Source organism: Dendropsophus ebraccatus, chromosome 5 (genome assembly GCF_027789765.1).
Source record: "Dendropsophus ebraccatus isolate aDenEbr1 chromosome 5, aDenEbr1.pat, whole genome shotgun sequence".
NCBI lineage: Eukaryota > Metazoa > Chordata > Amphibia > Anura > Hylidae > Dendropsophus > Dendropsophus ebraccatus.
Genome location: NC_091458.1, coordinates 140,284,726 through 140,309,382, shown reverse-complemented (window position 1 = coordinate 140,309,382; position 24,657 = coordinate 140,284,726). Strand labels below are relative to the sequence as shown.

At 47.7% G+C, this 24,657-nt stretch overlaps 1 protein-coding gene across 1 annotated transcript in view; it reads left to right on the top strand.

Annotated features, from left to right (window-relative positions):
- The window catches only part of AATF (apoptosis antagonizing transcription factor), a 106,110-nt gene that overhangs the window by 5,439 nt on the left and 76,014 nt on the right, over nt 1-24,657 (top strand). The window contains exons 2-3 of the mRNA XM_069971478.1: nt 7,556-7,747; nt 18,364-18,654. Coding sequence (XP_069827579.1) covers nt 7,556-7,747; nt 18,364-18,654 — 483 coding nt within the window. The remainder of the gene's footprint in view (nt 1-7,555; nt 7,748-18,363; nt 18,655-24,657) is intronic.

Sequence of the window (24,657 nt, the reverse complement as noted above, 5' to 3'; positions counted from 1 at the left end):
GCTATGGCCGCAGCAGGCTGTGTGTGTGTGCGCTATGGCCGCAGCAGGCTGTGTGTGTGTGCGCTATGGCCGCAGCAGGCTGTGTGTGTGTGCGCTATGGCCGCAGCAGGCTGTGTGTGCGCGCGCTATGGCCGCAGCAGGCTGTGTGTGCGCACTATGGCCGCACACACTTACTGTGTCCAGGTCCAGTCTCCTAAAGACAGCTATATAACAGCTATACTTACTGTATCAAGGTCTAGTCTCCTGAAGACATGCTATATAACAGTTATACTTAATGTATCTAGGTACAGTCTCCTTAAAGAGGCTGTACCACCAAACAGCTTATATTGAAATATACATACCACCGTGTAGGCGCTGTAATGTATAACCCAGTGATGCGGAGCTTTTTTCAATCCGTTGCCCGGTTGCCGTTAAAATTGCCGATAAAGTAATATGCTAATGACCTGTGCTCAAGCACAGGAGGCTGACCCTGCTCCGGTTATTCACATCCCTCTCCTCCCCCCTCCGTGACGTGCCAGCTTCTCCTCATGCTGGCACGACTCCTATTCTAATGCTGAAACACCTCCTATGCCATTTCCCGACCTCCTGCTGCACAGCCCCACCTCCTAAATCTCTTCTGCCCGGCCGCGGCATCTCTTCTGCTCGTCCGCAGCGTCATCACGTGATCAGCGCCGGGATCACGAGCTCTGTCAGCAGGAGGTTGGGAAATAGCATAGGAGGCGTTTCAGCATTAGAATAGGAGGCGTGCCAGCATGAGGAGAAGCTGGCACGTCACGGCGGGGGGAGGAGAGGGATGTGAATAACCGGAGCAGGGTCAGCCTCCTGTGCTTGAGCACAGGTCATTAGCATATTACTTTATCAGCGGTTTTAACGGCAACCGGGCCATGGATTGAAAAAAGCTCCGCATCACTGGGTTATACATTACAGCGCCTACACGGGGGTATGTATATTTCAATATACGTTGTTTGGTGGTACATCCTCTTTAAGGCCGCTCTTGAGGCCCCGTTCACACTACGGAATTGGCACAGAGATTCTATGCGGAATGCCGAATCCTGGCATCTATCAGTTTGAATGGGAGGGATTGCATGCCTCTCCGCTCAAAGAAAAGACATCAGTAATCTGGTCTCTATTTGGCAGTTTGTTTCTGAGCTGGAAGAGTCCATTGTGTGCGGTGGGATCCGTGCGGTTCTGTTGCTGAATGACTGTATATGAGCAGCAGTGTAATATGAAGATATCCTGTGTAATATAGAGGAGGAGGAGAAGACATAAGTATTGTAGCTGTAGCCTCCGTCTTCAATGTGGTTTTTTCTTCAGTGTGCTATGGCCGCAGCAGGCTGTGTGTGCGCGCGCTATGGCCGCAGCAGGCTGTGTGTGCGCGCGCTATGGCCGCAGCAGGCTGCCAAAGATTTGATTTGATATTCTTTCCGTGTAAATGGACCCTTAGGGCCCTATTCCACGGGACAATTATCGTTCGCATAATTGTTAACGATAAACGATCCAAACGACCTCTATAACGAAAGACTTGAAATCGTTCACCCATTTACATGGAAAGATAATAGTTACTAATGATCTTTCTTGTGGTCAGCTTGTCGTTGCTATTGCATTCGTCACTACTGAGAATGACTTCTTATTCAATGCAAACGATTTGCGAACGAGCAACGATAAAAATAGGTCCAGGTCTTATTGAACGATCAAAGATTTCTCATTCGGTCGTTAGTTGTTAAAGGGAACCTGTCACCCCCCCCCCCCCCCCCCCGTGCCGGGGTGACAGGCTCCCGACCCCCCGCTAGAGCCCCCTATACTTAGCTGATCGCGCCCGGTCCCGCTTCTTGATCCGGTCCGGTGACGGAGATTTTAGCGCCCCAAGCCTGGCGCGTGCGCGCGCTACTGAGATGAGTCCAATGCTCATAGAGAATGAATGGAGCGTCTGACTCCCTATTCATTCTCTATGGGCATCGGACTTATCTCAGGAGCGCGCGCGTCGGGCTTCGGACGCTGAAATCTCCGTCACCGGACCGGATCAAGAAGCGGTCCCGTGCTTTGATCCCATAGACGTATTGGCTAATATGTGCCGTGATCACGTCCGAGTTAGGACATGTCCAATAGTTTTTTTCTGTTTCCCGACGTGGATCTTATGAATAGACTCAATAGATTCAATAGCCCCTAAAATTGTCTGTAGTTGCGGATTATTGACCATTTCACGGAACGTGGGAATGCAGCCTTAGGGCCCTATTCCACGGGACGATTATCGTTCAGATTATCGTTAAGTCGTTCGAATCTAAGCGATTATCGTTCGGTTAAATAGCAGTTAACGATGAACAACCGAACGAAAAATCGTTGATTGTTTAATAAGACCTGGACCTATTTTTATCGTTGCTCGTTCGCACATCGTTCGCATTAAATAAGACGTCGTTCGCAGTAGTGACGAATGCAATAGCGACGACAAGACGATCGCAAGAACGATCATAAGTAACAATTATCGTTCCATGTAAGTGGGTGAACAATTTCAGGTCTTTTGCAATAGTGGTCGTTTAAATAGTTTATCGTTAACGATTATGTGAACGATAATCATCCTGTGGAATAGGGCCCTAATGGCCAGTTCACACTGAGCAAGTTCGGCAGAATTCCCAGAATCCCATCTGCCTCAGTGTCAAATTGCGACTCTATGGGAGGACTTGCACGCCTCTGCTCTCCTCCGCTCAAAGAATTTTGAGTGGAGGAGAGCAGAGGCGCGCAAGCCCTCCCATAGACACACTGACAGTGAGGCAGGCGGGATTCTGGGATTTCTGCTGAATTTACTCAGTGTGAACTGGCCCTAAGGCTAAAGTATTTTTGCTTAGTATTTATTTATTTTTCTTTTAACCAAAACCAGGAGTGGGTTAAAAAACACAGAAAGGCTATGTTCACACACTGTTGAAATTGAGTGGATGGCCGCCATTTAAAGGGGTTGTCCGGCGATAAAAAATTATTCACATAATAACACACATTACAAAGTTATACAACTTTGTAATGTATGTTATGTCTGTGAATGGCCCCCTTCCCCGTGTCCCCCCACCCCCCACCCGTGTACCCGGAAGTGTGGTGCGCTTTACATACCTGTCACGTGCCGACCACGGTCTCCGATCCTCAGCAGTGACGTCTTCTTCGGGCGGCCAGCGGATCTTCCCGAGTGCTGGCCGCCCTCTGCAGCGTCATCCGAAGCTCAGCCGCGATTGGCTGAGCATAACTGTGCTCAGCCAATCGCGGCAGAGCGGCTGATGACGCGGCCACGTCATCAGCTGCTCAGCCGCGATTGGCTGAGCACAGTTCTGCTCAACCAATCGCGGCTGAGCTTCGGATGACGCTGCAGAGGGCGGCCGGCACTCGGGAAGATCCGCCGGTCTCCCGAAGAAGACGTCACTGCTGAGGATCGGAGACCGTGGACGACACGAGATGCGGTGAGTATAATGCACCACACTTCCGGGTCTAGCGTGGGTGGGGGGAAACACGGGGAAGGGGGCCATTCACAGACATAACATACATTACAAAGTTGTATAACTTTGTAATGTGTGTTATTCTGTGAATAATTTTTTATCGCCGGACAACCCCTTTAATGGCCATTGTTTTAAAATAGCAGTTATTTGCTATTAAATGGCAGCCATCCACTCAATTTCTACAGTGTGTGAACATTTCTTTCTGTGCCTTTCTGTGTTTTTGAACCCACTCCTGGTTTTGGTTAAAAAAAAATACTGAGCAAAAATACGGTGTGGGAATATAGCCCTTTAGGTTAGGTTACACTTGCCGGATCTGCAGCGAGTCTCCTTGCTGCGTTTTTGCAGCGAGACTCGCTGCAGATCCTGGCCCTATACTTTCAATAGCAGAGAAACTCGCAGCAGGGATGTACATCCCTGCTGCGATTTTGTCTGCAGCCCGCCCCATTAACCCCCCGGCCGCCGGACATTATACATTACCGGGTCCCCGTTCCTGCTTGCTTCGGGGCTCCCGGTGTCTTCACGGCCCGCCCGGCCAATCAGTGCGCTGCGGCGGGGCAGCGCACTGATTGGCCGGGCGGAACATGCCGGGAGCCGTCGAAGCAAGCAGGAGTCGGGATCAGGTAATGTATATCCTGCCCGCCCCCCCTGCAGCCCCGATCGCCCCCAGCCCCCGGCCGCATGATCGCCCCCCGCACCCCCCGGCCACATGATCGCCCCCGGCCGCACGATCGCCTGCAGCCCCGCAGCCCCCGGCCGCATGATCGCCCGCAGCCCCCAGCCCCGCAGCCCCCGGCTGCACGATCGCCCGCTGGGGGCGATCGTGCGGCCGGGGCTGCGATGCTGGGGGCGATCGTGCGGCCGGGGGCTGCGGGGCTGCGGGCGATGGTGCGGTCGGGGGCTGCAGGGCTGGGGGCGATATACATTACCTGATCCCGGCTCCTGCTTGCTTCAGCGGCTCCCGGCACGTTCCGCCTGGCCAATCAGTGCGCTGCCCCGCCGCAGCGCACTGATTGGCCGGGCGGGCCGTGAAGACACCGGGAGCCCCGAAGCAAGCAGGAACGGGGATCCGGTAATGTATAATGTCCGGCGGCCGGGGGGTTAATGGGGCGGGCTGCAGACAAAATCGCAGCAGGGATGTACATCCCTGCTGCGAGTTTCTCTGCTATTGTAAGTATAGGGCCGGGATCTGCAGCGAGTCTCGCTGCAAAAACGCAGCAAGGAGACTCGCTGCAGATCCGGCAAGTGGGTTTGTAACCTTAGGGTGCGTTAACACCTACAGGATCCACAGCAGATCTGCAGCAGATTTGATGGTGCAGATTTGATGCTGTGTTCAGTTATTTAAATTAGATCTGCTGTGGATCCGCAGCAGAAAATAAGCTGCGGGTCTGGTAAGTGTGAACGTACCCTTAGGGCCCTATTCCTCAGTAACGATAATCGGACGGATCGGCCCCATTTGGCCCGATTCGGCCGATTATCGTTCGGTGAAATAGAGAGAACGATCAGCCGATGATCGTGTCATCGGCTGATCGTTCATTTAGGGCCAGACCTAAAATCATTGTTCCCCCACCGCGCATCGCTACGGTTGAATAGCGGTGCGCGGCGGGCGACCGACGATTTGACAGCAGCATCATACATTACCTGTCAGGTCTTCTTCTCTGCGCTGTCTTCATCCCCGGGTCCCGCGCTCTCTATCTTCTGAATGGCCGGTCAGCTGACGGAGCGCTCAGCCAATCACAGACCGGAACCGACGCGGCCTGTGATTGGCTGAGTGTGGCCTTCCAGTTGACCGCCCATTCAGAAGATAGAACGCGGGGGACCCTGGGATGAATACAGCACGGAGAAGACCTGCAGGTAACGTATGATGCTGCTGCAAGGACATCGGTAACTATGTCCTTGCAGCCCTCGCTCAACGATCATCAGGCCGTGGAAAAGGCCCAGTAAACGAGCGGCGATCTAGCAGATCGCAGCTCGTTTACATCGTTGATCGGGCCTTCCTCGGCCCGTGGAATAGGACCCTTAGCATGCTGGAGTTGCACTCCCCTCTAGTAGATTCCTAAGGGGGCCTTTAGGCTCCATTCCCACTGAGCAAAGGTAGCGGAATTCCGCGACGGAGTTGTCCGCCGCGGAATGCCGTTAGCCTCCCGCTCATAATGGGACTCTATGGGAGGCGCGCGCTCCTGCCCTGTCCGCGCTGAAGAATGAACATGTTCATTCTTCAGCGCGTACAGAGCAGCAGCGCGCGCCTCCCATAGACTCCCATTATGAGCGGGAGGCTAACGGCATTCCGCGGCGGACAATTCCGTCGCGGAATTCCGCTAGCTTTGCTCAGTGGGAACGGGGCCTTACACAGAGAGATTTATCAGGAACAGACTATAAACTGAGAAAAGGTCAAAAAGTAAAGACTGAGATTTCTTCATTTTTCAAATCCATTCCTGGCTTTGGCTTTAAAAATCTGTCAGCTAAATCTCTCCTTGTAATAGCACCCTAAGACCTCATGCATACAATGTAGATATTCATATTTAGATTTTTTTTTTTTAAACTCAAAACCAGAATCTTAAAAGGAGCAGATGTAAGAATTTTTCTATGCTGCTTTCCGTGTGTTTCCCCGAGGATCCCAGAGAGCTGTGTGCATGAGACCCGGGGTAGAGTGACATTAATGGAGGTTATTAGACATTTGTGTTAAAAAAGTCACGTTTTTCATTCTGTCATTGTATTTTATTATTTTTTTTGGTGAAATGGAGGTCTGGGTTTTCCAGACAGTGTGATTTGTTGGGGAGACAGCATGATGACCTAAATATCGTGTATCACAGTGTTAGACAGTGTAACATGACAGATATGTACATGTTGCTGAGATTTGTAACCTTTGTGAAGACAAAAGGCGGTAGTGCAGAAAATCCCTGCCAATTTATAATATTCAAGAAAAAATTAAAAAAAATTCCAAGGTAGTAAGCCCAGATTATCCTGTGGGTAGTTAGATAGTGCTTGTGTTGGTTACAGTGATTTGATGCAGATTTACACATTGCATATCTGTTGTGGGATCCACACAAAAAAAAAACTAAACAAGTCGTTGGCCAGCTTGGTGCCAATACCTCTACCGATCGGTGACTGATAAGTTATTAAAAGGACAGCTTATCAGTATTTTCTGACCAGAAAAGCGCTTTAACCCTTTACATCATTGTGTGCAGTGTCATAACATACAGGTACGTAATAGTGATCCCACACAAACTTGTCAGCTGGGCTCCCACCACAGCTGCGAAGACTGGTGCTGGTCGTCTTAACCCTATAGATGCCATGATCAGTCTTGACCTCTGCATCTAAAGGGGTGACAGAGGAGGCCTCCCTGTCACCCATTAGAACGATAGGTGCCACTACAGCCGAACCCCAAATCATAGCCTCCGGGTCTGTTTGCTATGGAAGTCCCCCCTGTGCAATATGGGGCTATCAGCAGGTTAGATTCATCAAACCTGCTGATAGTTCCCCTTTAAGGCTATATATTCCATTGGGATTTCTTTGCTTTTGTATGAAAGCGTAATGCTGAATACTACTTTATTTTTGTGTCAAAACATTTTTTTGCATTGTATATGTATCACTTCAAGACGTTCTCCAATATATTTCAAATCTGCTTTAAAATAAACTACAGCACACTTACTACTGCTCTGTTTAAGGGTATGTGCACACTACAGAATCCCGATGGAAAACCCGTTACGGATTCCGCAGCTCGCACACTGTTTGCAGACTCTGGCGGCCGCGCGCATCTCTACCCGTGCCATAGACTCTATTCTATGGTATGGCGGATTCCACTGTCCGTCCAAAGAATAAACCTGTCCGCAAGCGGGTGCGAGCTGTGGAACCGGAGACAGGTTTTTTTTGCCAGGATTCCGTAGTGTGCACGTACCCTAACACTGGAGCCTGTGTTTACTCAACTTGGTGACACATATGGTAAGTTGGTTCAGGCAAGGTGTGCTGGAGTTATTTGCAGCCTCTTTGTTTTTCACTTGGACTACTCCTTTAGGACTGTGCAATGAACAGTGTTCATAATTTTGTGTGTTTATTTTATTTAACACTTTTCTTTTTTTCCCCAGTTACCGCTGCTAAGGTTATCGAGAAGTTTGATGAAGGAGGAATCGACGACGATGATGCTGTAATACTAGGAAACATAAAGAAAAACACAGTAACCTTCCTATCTGATACTGATAAAAAGTACTTGGGGAAAGCTACATCTCGAAAAGACCTAAAAGCCGACTTTGGCGAGGACTCTTTTTCAGAACATTCTGGTGAGTTTTAGTTGGTTATTGGTTTATTCTTTGTTTAGACAGTTAAAGAAGCATTTTTTTTTTTAATTATTATTTTCCACCTGGCAGCCTCCCTGGTATACTCACCCAGGCTGATCGATTTCCTGTGACGCAACGTTATTCTGCTGCTTTTGACACCATACAGATCCCTGTATGTGTATTAGTGAAGTATTAAAAAAAACCCTCTAAATAAAGTCCGGCCAAGATGACAAATTGGCTGCAGGCAGGGGCGGGTGGGGACATAATAAAGACGCTTTACTTACCCGTCCCCGTGCCCCTGCAGTTCTGCCTTTACCAATCACAGATGGCCACCGGATTTAGGAATTCCTGCTCGGCCAGTCAGTGACTGGGACAGGACACCCCTGAACTCTGGCTGAGCGGACTCTTCCTGATGGGTTTTGACAACACAGGAACAAGGGAGAACTGGAGCCTGGCAGCAGTCAGTGGGCCTGTAACACTGCACTCTGGGGGAACGAGTACGTACAGCTTCTTTTTTATCTGCCCACACCCCCCTGCCTGCAGCGGATTTTTAAGATACCAGTGCAGATTGACAGGTAAAATCCATTGAAGTGTTAGTGTCCAGTGCATTGTGGGGCATTATTACAGGTAACACAATTAAAGCAGGTTAGACAAATTTTAGGCTGCTCATACGTCTCTATTGCACACGGTGCCAGTCTCGTACCTTCATCCTCTGCGCCTTTCCTGTGCAGTTTTAATGTAGCGCTCTGTCCTGTAAGGTCGTTTGGAGCACTACCCCCACCCCCAGAGCGCCAATCTGGCCCCTCCAATGATTATCAGTGGATCGGGCTACTACGGCGCTCTGGGGGTGGGGCAGTGCTCAATTCTCAAGACGCTGCTAAATGAATTTTTAGTTGCACTGATAGACCAATTCACATTCTGCCCATAGAAGTTTATGAAAGGGGGAGGGGTGACGGAATGAGTTGCAGTGAAGAAGAGAAAGAGCTTTCAGTAAGTTATTTACAGTGTCAACCAAATGACTATATTACTATGGTATAATGTCCTCATTGCTGCTGTTGATGCGGAGGACAGGATCTCTACTTCTGTGTGTGTTTGTGTTTATTGGAGACAATGTAGCAGCTAGTCTTTTCTGAAGCTGGGCTCATTGGACACTGGCAGAGATGTATCCTGCAGAGGGAAAAACAGGTTAAAGTAAACAGGCAAGTAATTTCTCCTATACACACGATAGCCTATGCTAAGGATTTAACTGGGTGCCACAAAGATGAATAGGTCTAACCTGATGCCTTATGCTCAATGAAACATACTTGAAAAGTACAAGTATTCCTAAAAAATGTACTATATGAGACTTGCTCTTTAAAGGGGTATTCCCCCCAAAAGTAAAAGACGTATTAGTCTTACCGGTAAGACGGTTTCTCCGAAACCTTCACGACGGCACCACAGGAGTTAACTCTTGCCCTAGGGACAGGAAAAGCACACAGCGAGAGGTTAAAAGCCCCTCCCCTTCCCCTAGACACCAGTGCATTATAACCCAATGTTAGCACCACGTGAGTACCGTACATTAATATAACATACAATACCGGGGGGGATGTTGGTGCCGTCGTGAAGGTTTCGGAGAAACCGTCTTACCGGTAAGACTAATACGTCTTTCTCTCCTCACCTTCACGACGGCACCACAGGAGTAATACCAACAATTACCTTAGGGAGGGACCACAGCTTGTAGAACTTTCCTACCAAACGCAAGGTCTTCGTTGCGTTGTAGCTGTAGTCGGTAGTGTCTTGTGAAGGTATGTGGAGTAGACCAGGTGGCTGCTCTGCAGATCTGTTCAATAGATACACATGCCTTCTCTGCCCATGTTGTTGCTATAGCCCTGGTGGAATGGGCTTTAATCAGCAATGGGGATGGTAAATTCTGAAGACTATAGGCTTCACTTATAGCGTTCTTTATCCAGCGGCCTAAAACGCTTTTTGACACTTTTTTGCCTTTGTTTTTTCCCTGGAACTGAATAAAGAGTGATTGATCTTTTCTCCAAGGTTCGCATACTTTGAGGTATTGTAAGACTGCTCTTCTTACATCAAGGGAATGGAACTTTTGTTCTAGGTCAGTTTTTGGAGAAGGACAAAAGGAGGGAAGAACAACGTCTTGAGATCTGTGAAAGGATGTTACTACCTTTGGTAAGAAATTTGGATCTGTTTTTAAGACAATTCTGTCTTCCTGGATCAGGCAGTAGGGCTCTCTTATAGTAAACGCCTGCATCTCTCCTACTCGTCTTGCTGACACAATTGCTACAAGAAAAGCGACCTTGTATGATAGAAATTTTAGATCACACTCTGATAGTGGCTCGAAGGGACGTAGAGTTAGACCTTCAAGTACAATATTTAAGTCCCAGGGGGGAAGTAAATTTTTTATGGGAGGATTCTGTCTGACTGCACTCCTCATAAACCTTTTCACCCATCTATTGTCAGCAATGTTGGAGTCGTAGACTGCCGAAAGGGCAGAAATCTGCACCTTGAGGGTGGCTGGTCTTAAGCCTTTGTTTAGGCCTGCCTGAAGAAAATCCAGAATAAGCGGAATGTTGGGATCAGCAGGAAAAGGTGGCTTAGTCGGGCACCAGGAATTAAAGACTTTCCAAACCTTCAAATAGATTTTTGAGGTCACTGGTTTCCTGCTATTCTGGATGGTAGAAATTACTGAATCTGAAAGCCCCTTGCTTCTAAGCATCTCCCGTTCAGGATCCATGCTGAAAGTTTTAGATTCGCAAGACCTGGGTGGAGAAGTGGACCCTGACGAAGGAGGTCCGGATCTGAAGGCAGAAGCAGAGGAGGTTCCAGGGCCATCTTCTTCAGCATCCCAAACCAGGCTCTTTTCGGCCAGAATGGGACTATTAACATTACTGTCACCTCTTCCTTTAAGATTTTCTGTAGTACCTTGGGTATCAAGGGAACAGGTGGGAACCCATAGGCCAGGTTGAATGTCCAGGGGTGAGCCAATGCATCTATTCCCAATGGTTCCCCTATTGGTTGAAGGGAGAAGAAGTTCTTTGTCTTCTTGTTCCTGTTGTTCGCAAAGAGGTCCACCTGTGGTGAGCCCCACTCCTCCGTAATCATTTTGAAGACTGAATCCTTCAGCGTCCATTCCCCTGGCAATAGGACATGCCTGCTCAAATAATCTGCTTGGGAATTTTCTATTCCCCGGAGATGAGTAGCTGTAATTGAGAGGAGGTTGTTTTCCGCCCATCGGAATATCTTGTCCGAGATATATCGGAGGGAGTTTTGTTTCGCGCTCCCTTGGTGTCTGAGGTGCGCAACTACTGTTATATTGTCCGAGAGGACATGAAGGTGAGATTTCTGCAAGGTATCTCTTGCCTGTTGCAAAGACATCCATACCGCCAGGAGTTCCCTGTAGTTGGATGATCTTTCGGCTGTTTCCTGAGACCAAGTGCCCTGGTATAGAAAGGAGTCCACCTTCGCACCCCACCCTGACATGCTTGCGTCTGTGGTGAGAATCTTCTTTGGAACAGGGTTCCAATGAACCCCCTTCCTCAGATTGACTGGGTCTAACCACCAGTTCAGAGACTGACGGACTGATAGCGGAATTCTCATTATCTTGTCTAATCCCCACTTCTGTTTGTTCCAAGATGAGAGAATCTGGAACTGCAGAGGTCTGGAGTGTGCCTGGGACCATGGTACTGCTGGAATGCATGCGGTCATTGACCCTAGGATTGACATGGCTTCCCTGATGCGACATGCTCCTTTCCTGCGGAATAATCTCATCTTTTCCCTGATGGCGACTTCTTTTTCTGATGGGAGAAAAGACATCTGTTTCTCTGAGTTTAGCAGGATTCCCAGGAAGATCTTTTCTGTACCTGGGTTGAGGTCTGATTTTTTGTCGTTCAGGAACCATCCCAGCGAGAGAAGGAGGTCCCTGGTAAGGGATAGGTCTTCTAGAAGTTTCCGTGAAGAGTTTGCCACTAGAAGAAGATCGTCTAGGTAGGCAATCACGTTGATACCCTGCAGATGTAGATAGGAAATTATCTCGCTCATGATGCAGGTGAATATCCGTGGAGCTGACGAGATCCCGAAAGGGAGGGCACAGAACTGAAAGTGTTGTACTCTCCCGTCCATCCTGATGGCAAACCTCAGATATTTTTGGGAGGATGGATGTATCGGGACATGGTAGTACGCGTCTTTTAAGTCGATTGACGCCATCATGGCGCCTGTTGGGATTAGTGGAGTTGTACTCTTTATTGACTCCATCTTGAACCTCCTGTATGTCACATATTTGTTTACAGGTTTTAGGTTGATGATGAGCCTGTAAGTCCCGTTGGGTTTGGTAACTAAAAATAGATTCGAGTAGTGTCCCCTCCCCAGTTGCTTCACTGGGACCGGGATCACTACATTGGAGCTTACCAAGTTCTTCACACTTTGCGTAAGTTCCAACTGAAGGAAAGGAGAGGACTGTTGGGAGATCTTGAACTTTTCGGGAGGAGAATGGCAAAATTCTATTCTGTATCCTTCTCGGATTACATTTATAATCCACTGATTTTTTGTGATCTTTGTCCAAGACTCCCAAAACTTGGACAATCTCCCCCCGACTGGAGCTATGTCATTGTTTGTCCTTTCCATCACGGGGCTTGAAAAAAATATTTGAATTTTTGCCCCCTTTGGAATAGCTCCAACGGCCTCTTTTTGGTTTCTCTTTATATTTGTCCTGATATCTAGGACGTTGTGTCTGCTCCTGTTTCTTTTGTGTTTTTTCCTCTGGGAGAGCCTTTTTCTTGTCAGAAGATTTTTCTAGAAGTTTATCTAAGGCTGACCCAAACACATATTTACCCTCAAAGGGTAATCCGCAAAGCTTGGATTTGGAGATATTATCTCCTTTCCAGTCTTTTAGCCATAAGGCCCTTCGGGCCGAGTTAATTAGGGCTCCATCTTTTGCAGCGACCCGGATAGCTTCAGCTGAGGAATCTGCTAAGAAGCCAATGGCATCCTTTAGGAGAGGGAGGGAGTCAATGATTTTATCTCTTGAGGTATTATCCCTCAGGTGTTCCTCTAACTGATTGACCCAAACATGCGAAGCTCTCGCCACACAAGTAGCGGCTATATTGTTCTTGATTGAAAAGGTCACCGTCTCCCATGACTTTTTCAATAAGCTCTCTGCTTTCCGATCCATAGGATCGCGAAGTTGTGTAGAGTCCTCAAAAGAAATAATAGTCTTCTTTGAGACCTTAGCCACCTGGGCGTCCACCAGGGGGACCTCCCATTCCTCAGTTTCCTCAGGATCAAAGGGAAGACGGCGCCTAATATCTGAGGGAATTGACATCCTTTTCTCAGGTTTTCTCCATTCCTCTGAAATTAGTTCTTTTATTGTCTTATGAATGGGGAAACCCAATTTCTTTTTTGCCTTTAGACCCGCAAATAATTTATCTGCGGCAGAGATCTCCTCCTCCTTTTCCTCGATACTCAACGCAGTTCTGACTGCCTTTAGTAATGGGGAAATCCTTTCAGAGGGAAAAAAATATTTTTTCCCTGATACCTGGGTGTCCGAAGCCTCAGACCTAGCCCCAGAATCAGAAACCTGCCCTGATTCCACTTCGGATATTGAGGAGGAAGAGGGAGACCTGTGTCTTTTAGATACAATAGAAGACACTGAGGACCCTGAACATCCTGGAACCACCAATGCAGGAGAGCTTTCAGCCGGGGGAGCAGGAGGGTCAACCCGCGGAGGAGGGAGAGGATTTATATTTGGTTCTGGGGCAGGAGCTATAGCCACTGGCTGAGCGACTGGATTAGAACCTTTGATCTCATCTTTTATCATTTGCCTTATATCAGATAGAAAAGATGATCTATCCTCCTTTATAAATTCATTTATACAAGATGTGCAGATATTTCGTTTAAATGATGATGGTAATCTTGTGTTGCAATTAAGACATCTCCTTGCAGGTGGGGGAGGAGGTCTAGATTTTTCCTTCTCTTTCTGAGTGGCTTCCTTCTCCTAGGCATGAACAGAGTACATTTAAAATCATGGCAGGAGAAAGGGAGGAAGCCCCACACCTAGTGAATCAGCAGGTGGGCACCCAGAGAGAGAGAGGGTTGATATAGGTGGAAAATTGAATTGCACCACAACCCCCCAGTGTAGCATAAAATGGCACACTTACCGCCGCTGGCGAGTGCGAAGGCATGTCTGCAGATGAAGCCGCTGAATCCATCATGAACGCAGACCTCAGGACGGGCGACCCGCAGAGAGAAGCCTGTCTTTTAAATGCACCGCCCGGCGTTTCTCGGCGGCCGGAGCATCCGCTTCCGGCGTGTGACGTCAGCGCGCCACGTTACGTCACGTGGGGACGCACGTCGGGCTCCGTGCCTCACTTCCGGTGGAACTAGTCGTAACCGGAAGTAGGCCGCGGCGTACGCAGAGAAGTCCGCACTCACCGGAGCCCGATCTGGACGAGTCGCCAACGGGGAGAGCTGAAGACCGCAGCCCCGCAATCCCCGCTCGTCCTGTCACCGGAGGATGGCGCGCGAGCGGGCCTTCCCCTACCCCCACCAGCCGCCTCCAGGGAAGGAAGGGGATAAACCCGATCGATCCCTCTGGTAAGGGGGAATTTTTCTTCCAGGGGATCTCCTCACCTTCGACGGATCCCCCACACCTCTCGTGCCTGCCCTTCGGGGACAGGAAAAGCACTGGTGTCTAGGGGAAGGGGAGGGGCTTTTAACCTCTCGCTGTGTGCTTTTCCTGTCCCTAGGGCAAGAGTTAACTCCTGTGGTGCCGTCGTGAAGGTGAGGAGAGAAAAAAATGTAATGCCCCCAAACCTAGCTATTCTTACTCACCCGAGTATTTTGTGCCGTCTCCCATCTTTCTAGCTGCTGCCGTTCCTGAGTTACAAGTTTTTCAAAAACATGGTCTATAATCAAGATAGGAAACTACATTTCCCATCATGCAATGCTTATGTCTGATGAAGTAGCAGAGCTGAGATAGTTAATACGGTTGAAAAAAGACACATGTCCATCAAGATGGTGATGATGGCGTAGCAGAACTGAGATGATGATGGCGGCATAGCAGAGCTGAGATGGTGCAGCAGAGCTGAGTTGGTGATGGCATAGCAGGGTTGAGATGGTGATGGCATAGCAGGGTTGAGATGGTGAGGACATAGCAGAGCTGAGATGGTGATGGCATAGCAGAGCTGAGATGGTGATGGCATGGCAGAGCTGAGATGGTGATGGCATGGCAGAGCTGAGATGGTGATGGCATGGCAGGGCTGAGATGGTGATGGCATGGCAGAGCTGAGATGGTGATGGCAGAGCTGAGATGGTGACGGGATGGCAGAGCTGAGATGGTGATGGGATGGCAGAGCTGAGATGGTGATGGGATGGCAGAGCTGAGATGGTGATGGCATGGCAGAGCTGAGATGGTGATGGCATGGCAGAGCTGAGATGGTGATGGCTTGGCAGAGCTGAGATGGTGATGGCATGGCAGAGCTGAGATGGTGATGGCATGGCAGAGCTGAGATGGTGATGGCATGGCAGAGCTGAGATGGTGATGGCATGGCAGAGCTGAGATGGTGATGGCATGGCAGAGCTGAGATGGTGATGGCATGGCAGAGCTGAGATGGTGATGGCATGGCAGAGCTGAGATGGTGATGGCATGGCAGAGCTGAGATGGTCATGGCATGGCTGAGATGGTGATGGCATGGCAGAGCTGAGATGAGCCGCGGGCGGGCGCTAGTGGGCTGTGGCAGACAGACGGGTGGGGGGGGGGCTGACGGGGCCGCGCTCATGGAGGTGACGGAGCCACGGGTGACAGGGGGGGGGGGACAGTCAGCCGCGGGTGCCGGTGGAGGGTGGTTGACGGAGCCGCGGTCACGCAGGTGATGGAGCCGCAGGTGACGGGCACAGTGAGCCGCGGGGCCGCCGGTAAGCGCCGTGGCTGACAGCAAGTGAGTGACGGACGAGGGGGAGGGGGGTTGTGCTGTTAGTGAACCGAGCCGTGGGTGATGGAGGGACAGTGACCCGCAGTGGTGGGGAGACGGGGGACAGTGAGCCACGGGGGGGGGGGGGGGGGGGTTGCGCAGGGTGCTGCGGGCGACAAGGGTGACAGGGTGCTGCCAGCGAGGGGTCACAGTCAGGGGGTGAGCTCTGGGGCTGGGGGCACACACGGTACCGGTGACTGGGGTGGCTGCTGTTAGAGAAGGAGACAGTGACAGCTTCACTGATCACTGTCTCCCTCTCTAACAGCAGCAACCGCCGTCCTCCTTCACTTCAGATTGGCTGGGTTAGAAGCACTAACCCGGCCCATTGAAAAGAAGGAGGACACGAGATGCCGTCTCGGAGGGTGCGGGCCAGGAGCAGGAAGCGTGTCGGAGTGGACTGAGGTCTGATGATTCTATGCAATCCGTGGGGGTGAATGCAGCTGGATAACAGCAAAACTGTGCAGAATCCATAATAACTTTATAGATGGAAAGCTACAGGTGGGCAGCGTATTAATGCAAAAATAATTTTGGGGGGAATACCCCTTTAAGGCCTCATTCACACGTCTGTTTATTTTTGTGGCGCATCCATAGTAACTACTGTATCATTGTATTTTTTTGCAAATCTTTGAAAGTACTTGTAAAAAATAGTAGGAACAGGTAAAGTGGTGACTAGCTAAAATTGCAAAACCCTATTTTACTATTGGTGTGGATTGTGGGTGGAGAAATTATGCAGAGGTGTAATTCCCCTTTTGACTGCTTTGTTATAATGTGTTCTGTTTTTTATTCTCTGCCTTCTCCTCACCATCCTCAGGCTATCACAGACTGCAAGATGTTAGAAACCTGCTGATTATGTGGTTAAAGTAGCTCTGTACTGGCATGTAGCTGCCCCCAAACCACCGGTACTTCGTTGTAGAGGTTCTTACTCCGCGTTTGCTTTGGGTACAAGTATTTTGAAGAAAACCCTCTTTTATTGGCCTAGGGCACGGACGCTCTAGGCCACCCCAGATTAACTTCCCGCCCTGCCGCAGCAATAAAGGGAGTTTTTCTTCAAAATACCAGCACCAGGAGAAAGGCCAACCCCTGAACCAGACATGGCATGAGGACCTCTACAACGCGGTACCAGCTGTTTGGGGGAGGCTACATGCTGGTAGAGAGTAGCTTTAACCCCTTAGCGTCCCATGACGTATCTGGTACATCATGGTGACTCGGGGGGGAGTTCAGAGAGGGGTCCCGCCAGGACCCCGCTCTGAACGGCGACGCTCCCGGCTGTGATTGGCAGCGGGGAAGCGCCTCTATTAGCCGATGCAGCTGTCAAAAATGCTTTAAACTTGACAGCTACATTGAAATGCTTTATCACTCACGTCCCTTGTGTCTAGTGGGACGGATCCGTTCTTCTGCCCGTGCCGAGCCTCAATGTCGAACCCCAATGGGAATGGAGCGATTTTAAGGAACATAAATTTGTGAACAATGGTTTGAATTTTTTAAAAGCCATCAGATACAATAAAAGTTATACATGTTACATATCGCTGTAATCGTACTGATGTGAGGAACATAGATAACCAGTCAGTTTTACCATAGGGCGAACGGCGTGAATGCAAAACTCCCCAAAATCAAAACAAATTTCTTTTTTTTTTTTCGATTTGACAGCACAAATTATTTTTTTTTCCGGTTTCGCAGCATATGTTATGGAAAAATAATGCACGTCATTGCAAAGTACAAAAAATAAGGGCTCATATGGGTTTATAGGTGGAAAAATGCAAGCGTTATGGCCTTTTAAACATAAAGTGGAAAAAGCAAAAGTGCAAAAATGAAAATTGGCTTTGACCTTAAGGGGTTAAAGTGACTCTGTACCCACAATCTGACCCCTCCAAACCACTTGTACCTCTGGATAGCTGCTTATAAACCTAGATCTGTCCTGGGGTCCGTTCGGCAGGTGATGCAGTTATTGTCCTAAAAAACAACTTTTAAACTTGCAGCCCTGTGTCAAACTGCTGTGTCCTAACCACCCCTCTGTCCCTCCTCCCCACCCTATTCCTATGCAGTGAACACTGCACAGGTGTTCTCACAGCTGATGAATAGGAGAATATCTGCCTGGAGCATTCCTAATGATGAGGAGAGTAGGGAGGAGGGACAGAGAGGTTGTGCCAGCCTAATGCATACACAAGCTAGGCCACGCCAGTTTGACACAGGGCTGCAAGTTTAAAAGTTGTTTTTTAGGACAATTACTGCATCACCTGCCGTACAGACCCCAGGACAGATCTTGGATTAAAAGCAGCTATCTGAAAGTACATGGGTTTGGGGTGGGCAGATTGTGGGTACAGAGTCACTTTAAGCTCCTCCCCTTTTGAAGAAAACTGCAGTCTTCCAGTGAAATGTTGCCCTGCCCCATAGAACTTCAGATAATGTAAATTCCCTTGTCCCTTATTTTTTTTCTCTCGTTAAAATACAGTCCAAATGCTGCGTGATAAAAGGTTGCCAGACCGTTGCGCCAATGCCTCGTTTTTTTTCTATTACATTAGGTTAAACACTTACAGAAGCCTTTATGGGGTAGTTTTGCGCTTTTATTTTTGTCACACTTTTCTGATATTGATTTGTGCATTTTTATTAATGAGCTTTTTACACCAAGTTTCAATATTTTATTGTATCTTTTAGATGGAGATTTATCCCATGAAGATGAGTATTATGACAACGCTGAAAACCTTTTAAGAAGTAATGAAGATGAGGGGACTGATGAAGAAGAGGCCAATACTGAAGATGATGATGAGGAGGAGGAAGATGATGATGGTGGCATTTACAGCACACAACACGATACTGATGAAGATGAAACTGTTAGCCAAAATGACATGGAAGGGTCAGAATTTCAAGATGATACCGTTCAGACATTCTCTAAAGGAAAGGTGTCAGCAGATGTTGCGAAAGGACAAGGAATTAAGAACCAGATAGGTAAGCCATCATTTTATGTTAAAATTGCTTTAGAAAGTTTGGGTGATGTTGTATAGCATAAATCCTTCTAATCAAAACTGTATTGATACAGCACTCGCTTCACTACTGGTTGGTTAAAACGCCACTGTCTGAATTGCAGAATTTTCTGCAAAATTTGGGCAAAAATGGCGCTGTTTTAACGCAAATCTGAAAGTAATGTCAATTGTACCACTTCCAATGACACACAAAAAAATTAGCAAGTTACAAATATGTTAGATATTGATGCCTCACAATATGCAGAGTTTTTAACCCTTAGGCGACCCTGGACGTACCCTTACGTCCAGGGCTGCCTCCCCGCGCTCTGAACTGCCGCGATCCCGGGTACCTCATGTAGCCCGGGATCGCGGCTATTAGCGGGCACGGTCCGATCGCCGTGCCCGCTAATCAGGTAATCGGAGGCAGCTGTCAAAGATGACAGCTGCCTCCGATTACCGGCTGCATATGATCGGTGGTGGTATAGTGGGGAGATCGCTCCTCCGGGACGTTGTCCCAGAGGAGCGATCTCCGATATTGAAGCCGGCCGGGGACCGCTCCAAGATGGCGCCGTCCCCGGTTCGGCACTCGTTTGTTTCCGGCTGCAGCAGCCGAAAGCAAACGAGTGCCGATCTCATGGATCTCTGCAGCATATCTATGCTGCAGAGATCTCAATGAGAGATCAAAGTATATATACTAGAAGTCCCCCAGGGGGGCTTCTAGTATATGTGTAAAAAAAAAAAAAGTGTTGTTAATAGTAAAAAGCCCCCTCCCCTAATAAAAGTCTGAATCACCCCCCTTTTTCCAGGTTTTAAATAAAAGTAAACAAATAAATAAATAAACAAACATGTTTGCTATCGCCGCGTGCGTAATCGCCCGAACTATTAATTAATCACATTCCTGATCTCGCACGGTAAGCGCAAAAAAAATCCCAAAGAGCAAAATTGCGCATTTTTGGTCGCATCAAATCCAGAAAAATTGTAATAAAAAGCAATCAAAAAGTCGTATATGCGCAATCAAGGTACCGATAGAAAGAACACATCATGGCACAAAAAATGACACCTGACACAGCCCCATAAAAGCATTATAAGCCTGGGAATGGAGCGATTTTAAGTGACGTATATTTGTTAACAATGGTTTGAATTTTTTACAGGCCATCCGATACAAGAAAAGTTATACATGTTACATATCGTTTTAATCGTAACAACTTGAGGAACATATATAACAAGTCAGTTTTACCCCAAGGCGAATGGCGTAAAAACACATACCCCCCAAATAAAAGAAATGCGATTTTTAATTTCAATTTCACCACACCTTGAATTTTTTTCTGGTTTCGCAGTGTACTTTATGCAAAAATTCAGCCTGTTATTGCAAAGTACAATTAGTGACGCAAAAAATAAGGGCTCATGTGGGTTTCTAGGTGGAAAAATGCAAGTGCTATGGCCACAAGGAGGAAAAAACGAAAATGCAAAAATTGAAATTGGCCAGGTCCTCTAAGGGTTAAAGACGGTGCCCATTTATAGCATACGCTCATTCATACACTTAACATCCTCCTGTTCCTAATTCTAGTATTAACTACTAAGAATGAAGTGCATTATAGCGGGTATTAGCATTGTTCCCTGGCAGGTTGTTAACTCCACTCCGTTCAGTTTCTGCTGTCTTTGGCAGCTAACAAATTCCCACGACTGGTATAAAGTCTTGTAGTTTCTGCACCAAGCATTTGGTCATTGTGCTTGCACAGACAGTAGGAGGGCATACACCGTGTTTTTTTTTTTTTTTTTTAACCTTATTTTATTTTTTCCAATACTACACAAATTCACCCTACAAATGAAGTGTCGCAAACAGTGCCATGCCAGTAATGTACATCTTAGAATGATAATCATAGGACATAGCAAGAAAGCAGGCACAATATACATTCAACCATTGGTGAAGTTGCATTAGGGGGTAAAGAAGGGGGGGGGGGCAAGGAAGGGGGAGAACTAGAACCCTATTTTTCTGCGTATAAGACCACTTTTTAACCCAGGAAAATCTTCTCAAAAGTCAGGGCTCGTCTTATACGCTGGGTTTCATCTTATAGGGCAGGTGCTGAAAAACTTCGGAATTGAAGCCCAATCATCCTCGTGCATCACTTACAAAGAAAATCCATCCAAAATCCTACACTTGGTATCATACCACAGATTTATTGCATCGCCTCTATCCAATAACCACTAAGGAATGCTGGAAGTGCAGGGAAGGGTTGGGGACACTCCCTCATATTTTGGGATTTGCCTCTCTTGAAACTGTATTGGTTAGGTATACAAGGTCTAGTAGCAACTGTTTTTGGGCAAGTTGTATTGCTAACACCGCTCGTGTACCTGCTCAATGTGCCCCCTAAAACTATGTGTCAACACCCGACCAGGCTGTTCCTGTATAAGTGCCTTCTTGCCAAATACTGGAAACAATCCCTCATTCTATCTGCAGTTGAACTGATAAACCAAATACAAGATATTAGACAACTCGGACAGACCACAGCAACCCATGAAGATTGAGAAGTTCCTAAAAATATGGGCCCCTTGGGATGCCTATTATGAGCTCTTTTGGTCTACCTGATTATATGGAACACCCCTTATTCTTGCTCTGTATTGGCTCGGGCCCTTATTTTTCTGTTTTGTCTGCGTCTTCCCCTTAGCCTGTTAACATAGCGAGTCTCTTTTTCTTGTTCTGAGTTACGAGGACACTCTGTTTTGTCGCCCTCCAGATGGCCTAGTAGTAACCATTTCATTTTGTTAACTGGTTACCTCTGTTGGCTTCTCAGAGTTAAATAGATCTGATACGCTACTCCTAGTCTGTAATGTACATGTGATCATACATTATGCTTTATTTTCTGTGTAAAACTTTAAAATCTATGACATGCTGTACTTTCTTTAAATTTTATAAATCAAAATAAACAATAAAAATAAAAGTATAGCATCTTATATAAGATAAGAGACTTCAGTATAGCATCTCTTATATAAGATACTCCAGTATAGCATCTCTTATATAAGCTGCAACCTTCTACAATTACACAATAACCTCAGCCCTTGACTCTGTCGCCCCTCTCACAAAAAAGAGAACATGATGCATAAACAGACAGCCCTGGCACACTGACCTAATCAAACAACTAAGGCGAGTGTCCAGAGCTGCCGAGCGGCACTGGAAGAAAAAACACTCAGAGGAACACTTCCAGACATACAGACGAGCACTCCTTGACTTCAAATCTGCCCTCACCTCTGCTAAACAGGATTACTTTTCTTCCCTCATATCTTCCTTATCTCACAACCCTAGGCAACTGTTTAACACCTTCAACTCTCTTCTCCGCCCCCCACTGTCACCCCCCATTTCTCTCATCTCTGCTGAGGACTTTGCCACTTTCTTTAAGCAGAAAATCGATGACATCAGGGTAAGCTTCACCTTACAGTCCTCTCAGTTCCCCCTCATGCCTGTCCAGTGCTCATCCCCACTAACTCACCTCTCCACCATCACTGAAGAACATCTCTCCAAACTACTCTCCACATCACATCTCACCACCTGCGCACTTGACTCAATCCCATCCCACCTTATCCCCAACCTCTCCTCAGCACTTGTCCCAGCACTAACACGTCTCTTCAATCTATCACTAACTTCTGGCATCTTCCCATCTCCATACAAACATGCAACCATCACACCCATCCTTAAAAAGCCATCCCTTGACCCTACCTCCTTATCCAGCTACCGCCCCATCTCATTTCTCCCCTTTGCCTCTAAACTCCTGGAACAACATGTCTACCATGAACTATCCTTCCACTTTTCAACCAACTTGCTTTTTGACTCCCTGCAATCTGGCTTTCGCCCCCAACACTCCACAGAAACTGCCCTGACCAAAGTGGCTAATGACCTGCTGACTGCCAAAGCCTCACGCCAATACTCTGTGCTCCTTCTCCTTGACCTATCTTCTGCCTTTGACACAGTTGACCATTCTCTCCTCCTACAAATTCTCTCATCCCTTGACGTCACTTGCTCAGCTCTCTCCTGGATCTCCTCTCACCTCTCCAACCGCACGTTTAGTGTTTCCCACTCCCACACCACATTCTTTCGTCGTCCCCTTACTGTTGGTGTTCCCCAAGGCTCTGTACTTGGGCCTCTTCTCTTCTCCATCTATACTTCTTGCCTGGGACATATCATATCATAGAATCCCACGGCTTTAGGTACCACCTCTACGCTGATGACACTCAGATATACCTCTCTGGTCCGGATGTCACCTCTTTGCTATCCAGAATTCCAGAGTGTCTATCGGCCATATCTTCCTCCTTCTCCTCCCGCTTTCTAAAACTCAACATGGACAAAACAGAACTTATCATTTTTCCCCCATCTCGCTCCACCCTGCCATCTAATCTGTCAATCACTATCAATGGCTGCACTCTGTCCCCTGTTCCTCAAGTCCGCTGCCTCGGGGTCACCATTGACTCTGTCCATTGCCCTGTCCTTTAAACCCCAAATTCAAGCCCTGACCACCTCCTGCGGCTTTCACCTCAAAAACATTTCCAGAATCCGATCTTTTCTCACCCCTGACTCTACCAAACTGCTGGTACATGCTCTCATTATTTCCCGCTTGGACTACTGTAATATCCTCCTCTCTGGCCTTCCATCTAATTCCCTTGCTCCCCTCCAGTCTATCCTAAACTCTGCTGCCCGACTAATCAACCTTTCCCCGCCCTTTGCCTCTGCCTTTCGACTCTGCCAATCCCTCCACTGGCTCCCCATTGCCCAACATATTCACTTTAAACTGTTGACCATGACGTATAAGGCCATCCACAACCTGTCCCCTCCGTACATCTCTGACCTGATATCCCGCTACCGTCCCTCACGCAACCTTCAAACTTCCAGTGACCTCTGTCTGCACTCCCCCCTTGTTCGTACCTCGCACAACCACCTCCAACACTTTGCCCAAGCCTCCCCCATACTCTGGAACTCACTATACCAACACATCCGGCTCTCACCCACCATTAAGTCCTTCAAAAGTAACCTGAAAACCCATCTCTTCAAACTAGGCTACAACCTATTATAACTCTGCATCACACTTGACTGGCTGCACTTTACCTCCTGTTTCTCTCCCTATACCCTATAGATTGTAAGCCCTCGTGGGCAGGGTCCTCTTCCCCATGTACCAGTCTGCAATTTGCCTTCATGTAATGTGTTTTAATCTTGTGTTGTTTCTGCTCGTTACTCCTATCGCTTGTATAGCGCTCTGGAAATAATAATAATAATAATAAAATACTCCAGTATAGCATCTCTTATAAAATACTCCAGTATAGCAATCCTTAGAAAATCCTCAAATACTTTACCCACAGTAGATGTTAGACTTACAGGCCTATAGTTTCCAGGATCACTTTTTAACCCCTTCTTGAAATTTCGGTACCACATCAGCTATGCGCCAGTCATGTGGAACAATCCCTCTCCTTATAGAATCTATTAATATTAGGAATAAGGAATACTGCAAAACTCTGGCATGGATGCCTTCTGGGCCTGGTGATTTATGGATTTTAATGTTTTTAAGACGGCACTTCACTTCTTTTATCTGTTACAGGTTTCCACTTTAGTGGATGTGGTGCCGGATAGATGAGCTTGGCCGTATGTCAGAACGCTGCATGTAGCGTTCTGACGTGCCGGCTGTCCGTCGGTCCGGCGGCATCAGTTGTGGAACGGATCATCTGAACTGTCCCATTGAAAACAATGGGATCAGTTCAGAGATGCGTTCCCCTCCAGTGCTTCTCTTCTGCGCCGGAGGAAAATGCCGACGGATCTACGCAATTATGTAAACTAGGCATTAAAGGAAACCAATCATGCCAAAAATCCATCTTAAGATAAGGAAACGTGCTGACACATCACCCAGCACGTTTCCTAAACATCCCCCTGTAACCTCCTTGCCCCCCTCCATCAATCAGTAATCTTACTTTGAAGTCCCGCGCTGTATGTAAATTTCTGGCAAGTAGTCAC